The sequence below is a fragment of the Oryx dammah genome, unplaced genomic scaffold, assembly GCF_014754425.2.
Source record: "Oryx dammah isolate SB20612 unplaced genomic scaffold, SCBI_Odam_1.1 HiC_scaffold_27, whole genome shotgun sequence".
In the NCBI taxonomy this organism is placed as follows: Eukaryota; Metazoa; Chordata; class Mammalia; order Artiodactyla; family Bovidae; genus Oryx; species Oryx dammah.
Genome location: NW_024070211.1, coordinates 23,600,998 through 23,613,914, shown reverse-complemented (window position 1 = coordinate 23,613,914; position 12,917 = coordinate 23,600,998). Strand labels below are relative to the sequence as shown.

Genomic DNA, 12,917 nt, shown 5'->3' with positions numbered 1-12,917 from the left:
TTTCATTGTAGCTTAATTTGATATACCCAGATTAGTGAACCCTGCCTCTCTAGTATAGTTTTAGCTAAAATAGTTATAACTCTTAACCTTTAGAAATGTAAGGTGCTGATTATAACAATCAGGCATTTACGATAACTTAGGTGGCGACTACCGAGCCTGTGTTCTTAGAGCCTGTGGTCCATGGTGAGAGAAGCCTCGGTTTAAAATTCTGTATACAAGTTAATTTCATAGCTATTTAATTTCTATAAAATTAATGGCAGGGGTGTACATTTTATGCTTTTAAAATAAAACATGAGAGTCAAAAGCAGATTAAAACGTTAATGGAAAAATAAAGTATGTATTTATCAATTTAATATTCCATAATCATAGCAACCATGTCCCAAGCACAGCTCTTAAATATTGTAACACATTTAATTCAGTAGAAGACACATGTTAAGAGTGTGTCTTTCTGATTCTTTAATCCTTTGTGTTCAATTCAGTAGTCCTCCTACTGCAAATTCCCTTTATTTTTTTTCAACTTTTTGGCAACAGTAATAATTTTCAGTTTCAGTCTGCCAACAGTCACTCCTCAGAAGTTAACAAGAAAAGTGGGAGTTGAGAATAGAAAAGAGGTAAAATGTTTAAACTGGTAACACTTTTTGCCATGAAAAGATGAAGAATCTTTGAAACTCCTAACCAGTCTCAAGCAAGCAGTTTCAAAGCCGAATTAATATCATCTAGGTCTTACTGGAGAAGGAAACAGCAACCCACTGCAGTATTCTTGCCTGGGAAATCCCAGGGATGGAGGAGCCCAGTGGACTTTAGGGGTCGCAAAGAGTTGGATGCAACTTGGCAACTAAACAAGGTAAAAAAAGATGACTTATAGCTATGACAGCTAATGCAGAGACTGCTTTTGAAGGGGAGTTTGCGAATTACCTAGTTGGCTGGATTGGTTAGGTTATGTGTAAACTCTTTCACCTTTCTTTTGAGAGTAACTCCAACTCCTAGTAATTGATCACAGGGATAGAGGACCACACCCAATAGTGAAATGCTACCCTTAAACGTATCATCCACAAGTAAACACATCAAGCATCTCATTGATAACATAGGAGGAAAGAGATACTATATAAAAAGTTTCTGGGAAGCAAAAGATGGTAAGTGTCTTCCAGCCACTTCTCATCCAGCATGTGCTAGAGTAATGTTCTAATTTTATTTTAGTTAAATATTTTTTTTCCAAAAGTCTTTGGAGAACTCAGTTGCAAACTGAGTAATCCTTCCCTTCTCTGTAAGTTCTACGGATATATTTCTCCTGCTCAGGGAAGTTTGCAGGACTGTAGTCTACAAGTTTGGAGGGGAATTATCTTCCCCCCCCACCTAGGTTTTTCACGCTTCTGATCCTTTAATGCTTTAGGGTTACACATGGAACAAGTCTAGCTCTCTAGTTCATAAAAACTACTTTGTAATGTAGTGTTAGTTGCTCAGTCGTGTCCGACTCTGTGACCCCATGGACTGTAGCCTGCCAGGCCCCTCTGTCTATGGAATTCTCCAGGCAAGAATACTGGGAGTGGGTAGCCAATCGCTTCTCCAGGGGATCATCCAACCCAGGGATTGAACCTGGGTCTCCTTCATTGTAGGCAGATTCTTTACCATCTGAAACACCAGAGAAGCCGGTACCTTTAAAAAGCACCAATTAAAATACCATGAACTAGAACTAGAAGACAATTTATGCAATCTCGCACTTCCATGTGAAATAACTTGAAACTTGCGACCAACGTGAACGACTACTTAATTTGCTCTTTGAGAGTAAGTATTAGAAGTTTGATGTGTAGGCAAGGGGACCACGTGGGTGTGAGGGTGTTGCCAAAGGACTGTACCCAAGAGCACTCAGTGGCCATTCCAGGACCCCTTTTTGACTGATGTTTAGTCCATGTTGAGAAGACAGTCATCATAACCGTGGGAAGTTGGTGGCATATGAAAGCACTGACTCAACCTTGGTACCAGAGAAGAAAGATGCTGAAGTCATTTACTTTGAAATTCTGACACTCCCATCCTCCAGTTTGCACAGCCCCAAAAGAGTTCCTTATCCAAAAGTGTAATATTGATGTCTGTAGACTCAATTATCTAAGCCTTAACTCTTTTTTACTGTAGTTCATATTATATTATATGCATATATAAAATAGGGCATATTAGCCTCAAAAGTATCATGTGGTTTGAAGGAAGTGAAATATTAGTAAAAGCTATCCTTGCAACTATACATTATAGTAAGTGAAGTAAGTCAGAAAAAAATACCATATGGTATCACGTATATGTGGAATCCAAAATATGGCACAAATGAACGTAATTATGAAACAGAAACAAATTCATAGATAAAGAGAACAAACCTGTGGTTGCCAGTGGGGATGGGAGAGGAATGGACTGGAACTTCTATATTACACATCGAATCGATAAACAAGGTCCTACTGTTGGGAACTATACTCAATATTCTGGGATAAACCAAAATGGAAAAGAATATTAAAGGAATGTATATATATGTATAACTGAGTCACTTTGCTATACAACAGAAATTAACACAACATTGTAAATCAACTACACTTTAATTTTTAAAAGCAAAAAAACCTCCCCCCAGACTATTATCCTAGTTAGGAATGAAACAAACGAGACTATTTTCTTTTTACTGTTCAGCATTTTAGGGATTCTGGCCACAAGATGGTGCTCTAACCCTACTTCTCAGTGAAGTATTCAGTTCAGTCGCTCAGTCGCGTCCAACTGCGACCTCATGAATCACAGCACGCCAGGCCTCCCTGTCCATCACCAACTCCTGAAGTTCACTCAGACTCACGTCCATCGAGTCAGTGATGCCATCCAGATATCATCCTCTGTCATCCCCTTCTCCTCCTGCCCCCAATCCCTCCTAGCATCAGAGTCTTTTCCAATGAGTCAACTCTTCGTATGAGGTGTCCAAAGTACTGGAGTTTCAGCTTCAGCATCATTCCTTCCAAAGAAATCCCAGGGCTGATCTCCTTCAGAATGGACTGGTTGGATCTCTTTGCAGTCCAAGGGACTCTCAAGAGTCTTCTCCAACACCACAGTTCAAAAGCATCAATTCTTTGGCGCTTAGCTTTCTTCACAATCCAACTCTCACATCCATACATGACCACTGGAAAAACCATACCCTTGACTAGACGGACCTTTGTTGGCAAAGTAATAGTAGCATGCAAAGTAACATTAGGGGGAACAGTCTTTTCTCCCCAAACAGGAAAGATTGATTATGTAGAATTATAGTGACTTTTCTAGACCTCTTACAGCTCTCTTCTGCGAGCTCGCCTTTTCTCCCCTCAGGGATGTAAGGTTAAGAATTTCATGTATGAGCAATTCACTTCTGATGAAAGAGCCAATGTTTGGAGCTCTTTTTATCTTTACTAGAAAAGAGTGAAAATTTAAGGGTTGTCATAGTTAATATGTTGAAAAGACCTTTTTGGGGGGGGCCCTTCTTGTTATTCTTTCCTCCTCTTTTTTATAATGGAAGAAAATGCACTGCAGAGGCAAGGGACACTGTCCATCTTGATACTTAATAAAACCAGATGTGGCCATCCTCATGGGGGTGGGGGAAGGTGGGGTCCAGCTCACAGCTTTCCCCAGCTGCAGCAGCCCCTTGAGGATGCCCAGCAGGCAGCATGCTGCACACCTCTGCATCTTTAAGCCCATCTTTTCTCTTCCCTTCAGCAGATCCCTGAGTCGTCTCTGTTGGTGAAGCCCTCCAGCATAGTCGCTAGACCCTAGAGCCATGGTTCACAACTTCTGTTGCTTCTCAGAGCATTTGAAAGCCGCAGTTCTTTCTGGGATACCAAGACTGATTGCTGGACTGAATTGAATCTTGCAGACTGAGGACAATTTTTCCAAGAAAAAAATGCATGCAGTCAAAAATCCTAACCACAAGCACACAGGCTCCTGAAAGAAGCAAGCTTTCTTGGCGGTAGTGGTAGCTGTGTGCCCCACTCAGCCTTCATTGGCTGTTGTTCAATTACCTGGCTGCCTGTTAGTTCTCACTAACGACCAAAGAGGAAGGGTTTTAAGAAAATTTTCTTTTTTTTTTTTTTTTTCCGATGCAAAAGCAAGAGAGTTTTTATTACCAAGCTCGAGCTGGGGCTCCCACCGATACCGACGCAGTGGCTATAGGGAGGAGCCCTGGGTCTTGGATTACATTGCTTATATAGGGGTATACATGGAAAAAAGGATTTCTAGGTAGGGGAACGTCTGATTGGTCAGTTTCTTTCGAAGCGTTGTGTGTTGGTTCTTGATTGGTCCCTATTGTCTAAGTGAAGTGAAGTGAAGTTGCTCAGTCGTGTCCGACTCTCTGTGACCCCGTGGACCACATGTAGCCCACCAGGCTCCTCTGTCCATGGGATTTTCCAGGCAATGGTACTGGAGTGGGTTGCCATTTCCTTCTCCAAGAAAATTTTCTGAGATGGAGAAAATGGAATACGTTAGTCTATTCCCCTTCAATTGAGGAGGAACCCATTATTTGGTTATTCATAGAACACCTTTTTAACCTATCTGTTGTGCGGTAAAATTGCACAGTGAACCTGTGACTTTATTTTAATGAGTTTTGCAGGAGAGAAGAGAAATGAGGACCTTGTCAGCTGGAGAAGGACATTTCTAGTCAGATGAGGAAGGTCTACCTGACTTTCTGATGACACTTCCTTTACATAAACTATTGGTATCAGCGTTTCTACAGCAAGACAACATGTCAGTAAGAGATATTTATCAGCAGACGATACAGTTAATGAGGCAAATCCAGTGAAAACAGCACAACCCTCAGACTAACAACAACGATCACCATTAGGTGGGGCTCCTGACAACCTACCACTCAGGTTTTGATCCTGGTATTGCTTTTTGTCTAAGAGGGACAAGCACGAAGGCCTCCAGTCTTCTCTTTACCTTCTGCAGCTGAGATTATAAACTTTATTTAAAGTTTTTTGTTATTTTTTTATTAAACTTTTTTTCTAATGTGGACCATTTTAAAGTCTTTATTAAACTTGTTACAATAATTATGTTTTGGTTTTTTCACCACACGGCATATGGGGTCTTAGTTCCTTAATCAGGGAATGTACCCCCTGCGTTAGAAGACAAAGTCTTAACCAATGGACCACCAGGGAAGACCCAGGATTACAAACTTTAGATGAAAGAGGTACAACCTCATATACAGTAATTTAATCTGCAAGCAACGTTGTACCTGGTATTGTGTAGAGTAGTGGTTTCTCATTTAGCAAATTCCTCCTTTAAATCACAACTGCCTCCTTTTTTCTTCAAGATTTCAGTGAGTGTCAGAGGTGCAGTTTGAGGAATCTTGAAAGAAATGGAATTTAGCCAGTGGTATTGTCCACTCTTTGGCCGTCCAAAGTGGACTCTTGGTAGGACACAGTGTCTTTCTGCATCACAGGACATCAAGGATATAGCAGTTCGCCATCAGCTTACAAAAAACCTCACCTCTCCCAGGGAGTCACCACCAGTCACATCTACTCATCCTGTTCCCAGCAAACTCCACCCTTCCTCCTTCAGTTTTTTAGGTCCTTTAGTGTGGAGCTCAGGTGTCCTTCAGCTTTTAATTTTCGGAAAAACAAAGAGCTACAGGGACAAAAGCCACTCCTTTGTGTCTTTTTGTAAAGTTCTCTGATGATTGGCATTTTTTTCAGGTCATCTGTCATCATTTCCTTTTCAGGACAAAGACTCAAAGGCCGACAAGACAGCGCTTTCAACTTGCTTGGGGCAGTGCCCACTCTTTCCCCTCGTGTGTCGGGTGAACTGAAATCCCCATCTTTTAAGTGTCCAAGGAGTGAGTTTCCTGGTTGCTGATCTCCGCTTTTCTGTAAGTTTACCATTTTGTGACCTTAGGGAAATCGCAGCCAATCTCCTGTCCAACTTCAAGGTGACATCTAATCCACATAAGAATTGTTTGCTGAGATATCCACATAGCAAATAAAGATTCTGATACCTAATTCCAGCTTGTGCGGGGGTTTTCTGCACACCAGCTGCGGGTCCTACAATTCAACTCAATTCCAACACTGCCCACCTGAAGAGAGCATCAGATTCCACAGATTAAGGGCTCATAAGACTGCTCCACTTGACATGTCAATTGCAAGCCCTGGTGGTTATCTGTGCCTTTGACCCACTGGCTATAAATGAGAGGTTTCCATGACCCCTCCTTGGGTTCAATAAATTTGCCAGAGCAGCTCCTGGAATGCAGAGGAATATTTCATTTACTAGATTACTGGTTTCTTATAAGAGGACATAACTCGGGGACAGCTGGATGGAAGAGACCAACTGGGCAAGGGCTGAGGGAAGGGCAAGGGCAAGGAGTTTTCAAGGAGCACGGTGCCCTTCCCTGTATCTCAACTGTTGAGTTCACCAATCCAGGAGCTCTGCAAGCCGTCATCTTGGGTTTTCACAGAGACTTCATGTCATAACCTGCTGCTGTTTAGTTGCTAACTCAGGTCTGACTTTTGGCAACCCCATAGACTGTAGCCCACCAGGCTCCTCTGTCCAGGGGATTTCCCAGGCAAGAATGCTGGAGTGGGCTGCCATTTCCTTCTCCAGGGCATCTTCCTGACCCAGGGATTGAACTCGCATCTCCTGCACTGGCAGACAGAGTCTTTACCACTGAGCTACCTGGTTTCATAAGCATGACTGGTGAAATCATTGGCCATCAGACTGATAGAACCTCTAGCCAGCCCCCTAGCCCCAGAGGTTGGAGGATGGGGGCCCCGAATTACGTGGTTGGTATTCCCCACCCTTGGGAGCTGTAGTTACCTTAACATATTAACATAACAAAAGACACCTTTATTGTGCTCCTCATTTAAGACATTCCAAGGGTTTGGGGAGTTCTGTGCCAGAAGCTGGGATGAGGAACAAATACTGTATATATATTTTTTATTATAAATCACAGCAGCACAGCAAATATAATCTTTTACCTCAGGTCTGTCATATTTGTGACAATCTCCATATTTTAAATTTATTCCAGTTTCCTTCAAAGTTTTCATAAATGTTATCATTTTGAAGGCAGGGCCTTCAGACCCACTAAGTGTATCCAAAGATAAAAGTTGAATTTTAGAAAAATAATTCGATCAACTTTCCCCCTAAATCCAGGAATTATAAACAAGGTTTACACATCAGCTCCCTGGGCTGGGAAGATCCCCTGGAGAAGGGCATGGCAACCCACTCCAGTATTCTTGCCTGAAGAATCTCCATGGACAGAGGTGCCTGGAGGGCCTATAGTCCATGGGGTCACAACAGTCAGACATGACTGAGCAACTAAGCACAAGCACAAGGGTCAGCCAGGATCAAAACTGCGTATTGACTGATGAGTATAAAAAAGTTAAACTGGAGCCTATTACACAGAGTGAAGTAAGCCAGAAAGAAAAACACCAACACAGTATACTAACGCATATACATGGAATTTAGAAAGATGGTAATGATAACCCTGTATGCGAGACAGCAAAAGAGACACAGATGTATAGAACAGTCTTTTGGACTCTGTGGGAGAGGGCGAGGGTGGGATGATTTGGGAGAATGGCATTGAAACACGTATATTATCATATGTGAAACAAATCGCCAGTCCAGGTTCAATGCATGATACAGGATGCTTGGGGCTGGTGCACTGGGATGACCCAGAGGGATGGGATGGGGAGGGAGGTGGGAGGGGGGTTCAGGATGGGGAACACATGTACACCCGTGGCGGATTCATGTCAATGTATGGCAAAACCAATACAATATTGTAAAGTAAAAATAATAATAAAGAATAAAATCTAAAAAAAAAAAAAAAAAATTAATAGAAACTGGAGACCAGAAGAGGGAGCTCTCATACCTGTGAAGACATGAGCCCAACAAGGAAAAATAATTTTCTTTCCTGGCAAGGACTCAGCCAGTGGGAAGACATGAACCCTTTTTTATCACAGCTTCTCAACTTCCTGTTCTCTATAAAAGCATTTCCTTCTCTTGCCATGGGGGTAGATAGTACTCCTCTCACCATTGTTGCATATTCCAAATTGTAATTCTCTGCCTATCCTGAATAAACCCATCTTTGCTGAAGAAATGCCTGGCATTCTACATGTTTTAGGTCAACAGGAGGAAGGGCTAAAGATGAGTAAGTTGAGAGAATCAAATGAAAAACAAAGGATATACAGATATATTAAAGCTCAATATTCAGAAAACTAAGATCATGGCATCTGGTCCCATCACTTCATGGGAAATAGATGGGGAAACAGTGGAAACACTGTCAGACTTTATTTTGGGGGGCTCCAAAATCACTGCAGATGGTGACGGCAGCCATGAAACTAAAAGACGCTTACCCCTTGGAAGCAAAGTTATGACCAACCTAGATAGCATATTGAAAAGCATAGATATTATCTTGCCAACAAAAGTCTGTCTAGTCAAGGGTATGGTTTTTCCAGTGGTCATGTATGGATGTGAGAGTTGGACTGTGAAGAAAGCTGAGCGCCGAAGAATTGATGCTTTTGAACTGTGGTGTTGGAGAAGACTCTTGAGAGATCCTTGGACTGCAAGGAGATCCAATCAGTCCATCCTAAAGGAGACCAGTCCTGGGTGTTCTCTGGAAGGACTGATGCTGAAGCTGAAAGTGCAATACTTTGGCCACTTCATGCGAAGAGTTGACTCATTGGAAAAGACTCTGATACTGGGAGGGATTGGGGGCAGGAGGAGAAGGGGACGACCCAGGATGAGATGGCTGGATGGCATCACTGACTCGATGGACATGAGTCTGAGTGAACTCCGGGAGTTGGTGATGGACAGGGAGGCCTGGCGTGCTGCGATTCATGGAGTCACAGAGTCGGACACGACTGAGCGACTGAACTGAACTGAACAGATATATATGGGCTTCTCCCGTGGGTCAGAGGGTAAAGAATGTGCCCACAGTGCAGGAAACATGGATTCGATCCCTGGGTCAGGAAGATCCCCTGGAGGAGGAAAATGGCAACCCATTCTGATATTCTTGCCTGAAGAAAACCCCATGGACAGAGGAGCCTGGTGGGCTACAGTTCCCAGGGTCGCAGAGCTGGAGACAAGTGAAAAACCAAGCACATGCTCAGATACATACAGCCTGAAAACCTTGACATCATGAACCTTCCATACGTTGTTTCCAAGTTTTATATATGATAAATTTGAAACATTATGTTTTGAAGAGGCATTCAGAAACGAGACCAGATACTGCCAAATTTAACATGCCCAGTAAAATCGGACTAACTTACTAGGGAGCAGACTGCCTGTGTCACATAACAGGGCCACTACATTGACAAGACAAACTCTTTTGGTCCTTTCTGGAATGAGAAGTGTAGAGTCAAGTGTTAGCACTGCAAGCACTTTTATATCTTCCTGGACTAATGAGCACTTGGTCCTACTTCATTATTTCATATATACACTTGCAATAGTTAAAGACTTTTCTAGGCTAACATTCTCTTACCCTTCCAAAATCAAGCCACTTAGGGAATGGTCATATTTATCTTTGTACTGCCTGGTACTTGGTACCCAGCAGGAATACAAATGAATGAATGAAGTGTATAATTCTCAAATTACTACTAACATTATACCTTTTTAAAACTATTCAAAATAGCTGGATGGGATCAGAAAATTGAACACCAGTAAAACTACTTTAAAAGGCTTTAGTAACTATACTAGCACGTTTGTTAGAATACAAGTGGTCTTTGGTAACCATTCAAAATAATTCTTTGGCATTTACACTTAAATCAGGAAAATAATTGTCCCCTTGCTCCCTTCTCTCTTGGTTAATAATCAAGGTTGTTATTGTTCAGTTGCTGAGTCACATCTGATTCTTTATGACCCCATGGAGAATACTAGGGAAGGTTGCCATTTCCTTCTCCAGGGGATCTACCCAAACCAAGGGATCAAACCCAAGTCTCCTCCTTGGCAGGTGGATTCTTTACCTCTGAACCACCTGGAAGCCCTAAAAATCAAGGTATCCACATTTAAATAGTTGCAAACAGCCACACTCAGTCCATCTGACAAATAATTGTAAACGACAAACTGGTGAAGAGTTGAATGTGAGGTTTTAATGTACAAGGAGAGGAATAGAGCTAATAGGTTTTTTAAAAAGTAGTTTTTGATAACTACTGTTCTTACAAACTATTCTTATTTAGATAAGGGTACCCAACTCTCTAGAAAATTAATAAAAGACAAAAAATGGTAAACTTAGAATTGTGATGAGTTCTCCAAAAACACAAAAGACAAAGAAAAAAATCCACAAAAACTTGCTTTGAAAAACAAGCATTCTAGCCTATCATCAAAAATGAAACAGCCACTGTTCACCAGGTAATTTATTTCTGCTCTTGCTACCAAACCCCTCCCTACCTTTGCTGGGAAGCCTCAGCCCTGGCCTGAGGAACCCTATCTAAAATTAGAGAGAGGATTTCTCTGTGATAGTGGTTCCCCTGAATTGATGCTTTTGAACTGTGATGTTGGAGAAGACTCTTGAGAGTCCCTTGAACGGAAAGATTAAACCAGTCAATCCTAAAGGAAATCAGTCCTGAATATTCATTGGAAGGACTGATGCTGAAGCTAAAGTTCCAATACTTTGGCCATCTGATGCAAAGAACTGACTCCTTAGAAAAGACCCTGATGCTGGGAAAGATGGAAGGCGGGAGAAGGGAATGACAGAGGATGAGATGGTTGGATGGCATCACCGACTCAATGGACATGAGTTTGGGTGAACTCTGGGAGTTGTTGATGGACAGGGAGGCCTGGCGTGCTGCAGTCCATGGGGTCGAGAAGAGTGGGACATGACTGAGCGACTGAACTGTGTGTACTGTGCTAAGTCACTCAGTTGCATCCAACTCTTTGCAACCCCGTGGACTGTAGCCTGCCAGGCTCTTCTATCCACAGAATTCTTCAGTCAAGAATACTGGAGTGGGTTGCTATGCCCTCCTCCAGGGGATCTTCTCGACCCAGGGACTGAACCCAGGTCTCTTGTTTCTCCTGCACTGGAAGGGAGATTTTGGGAGGTGCTGGGGCAGGAACAGTGACTGCCAGATTTAGGTGAGGGATGAGAAGGCCAGGGTTTTCTTTGCTGTTTGCCTAAGTGCAAAGGTTTATTAGAAGAGACTGAGGTATTTTTAAAAGGCTGTTTCTTTTGTTGTATTTTCAAATAGCAGAGAAATGGCTTTTTCTTCTTCTTCTTTTTTTTTTTTTTACTACTCATAACACTTTATTTTTACTTTGTACAAAATACAAAAATGCAAATCCAAAGAGTACAGACCAGTAGTTGACAGGCACACTGCACAAGAGCAAACCTTGTCTAGCAAGACATTAGTTTTTTAAACTTTATTTTAGTGGATACATGCATCATATAAAATAACAACAACAAAAACACACAAAGAGGCTAAAGATTTCACTATTTCTACCCCCAAAGTAATGCAAGATTACTTTCAAGACATTGGATGAGACCCAAAAAAATTTTTAAAAGACCAATAATATTTTTTTCATATAAAAGTAAAAGCTACCATAAAATGTCCTTTTTCTCCCTCCCCCATCACACTGATTAAATTTTTCTGAAAAGCCACACATATAAACAAAACAAAACAAAACAAAAATCCTGAACTGGATAGTAAATACTCAAGAGGGTTGTTAACCTAGGTAACCGCTCAGTAGTTTAAAGAATCTTTTAGACATTTTGAAGCCTTTCTATTCATGTCTCAGTACAGTGTTCCACCATCCTGCCCTTAACCCCCCTTAAGACTTCCCAGAACAGAAATGCTGCCTCACTGAGTCTCTGAACCTAAGAACTAGTTTTGAAAAAGAAAGTCATGTACAAAAATATTTAACAGAACTAGGCAAGATGTAGGAAAGGAGTCTTTTCTTCATAGCAAAGTAGTTTTTGCTCTGCATGGTTCCTTCCGTGTACTCTTCAGGGTTTGTTTATCTGCCCCATGAATAAGACAGCACCTAGAGAATTAAAAGGAAACAAAGCATAACTCTAGTCCTTCAGACAAGATGGAAGATATATCTAAGGGGAGGTTTCTGGGCTGTCTTTAACCCCACTGCTCTTAAGCAATGCTATCCAATGGAACTTTTTGCAGTGATGGGAGTGGTCTGCATCTTCACTGTCCAATATGGTAGCGCTGGTCACGCGTGGCTATTGAGCCTTTGAAATGTGGTTTAAGAAACTGAATTTTAAATTACATTTCAATTGTTGTTGTTTAGTCACTAAGTCATGCCCAACTCTTTTGCAACCCCATGGACTGTAGCCTGCCAGGCTCCTTTGTCCATGGGATTTCCTAGGCAAGAATACTAGAGTGGGTTGCCACTTCCTTCTCCAGGGGATCTTCCCAACCCAGGGATTGAACCCAAGTCTCCTGCATTGGCAGGTGGATTCTTTACCACTGAGCCACCTGGGAAGCCCTTCATTTTAATTAAAGTCAAAAAGCTAAGTCTCACGTGTGGCTAGAGGCTCCCGTTTGGACTGTTTGGCTCAGGAGCATACTAATTATAATGATTAAGATGCAATGAGATAAAAGGATAGGAAGCAGCTTAGGTTATTGATCAAAAGCAGAGTAAAAGCTAGAATATGTTAGTTTCTACTCTGCACCAACATGAAGACAACCTCTTCACAAAGACAGTCTTAATTATTCTTCATAACTGTACTAAGAGGTAGGAATTACTGTTATTCTAATTTTAAAGATGAAGCTAAAAGACAGAGCCAACTTTGAACCCATGACTCACGGAGCTAAGACTGACTGAACTAACAATTCTCAGGTCATAACAGCAGGGTGCCCTTACAAAGGTTGAAGACATGTAGCTTCCTGAAAAATTTACCTAACTGCATTTATTTAAAAAAAAAGTCAGCAGACGTCAAAAGCCCCAAAGGACTGCAGAGCTCTTCAGATGTTTGCACTGCTGGAGTTAACTCACAGCTA

The 12,917-nt window shown here is 41.8% G+C and overlaps 1 protein-coding gene across 1 annotated transcript in view; it reads right to left on the bottom strand.

Moving 5' to 3' along the window:
• Positions 1–10,036: 10,036 nt before the first annotated feature.
• The window catches only part of SERPINE2 (serpin family E member 2), a 68,489-nt gene continuing 65,608 nt past the window's right edge, over positions 10,037–12,917 (bottom strand). The window contains exon 9 of the mRNA XM_040228478.1: positions 10,037–11,946. Coding sequence (XP_040084412.1) covers positions 11,909–11,946 — 38 coding nt within the window. The 3' untranslated portion in view covers positions 10,037–11,908. The remainder of the gene's footprint in view (positions 11,947–12,917) is intronic.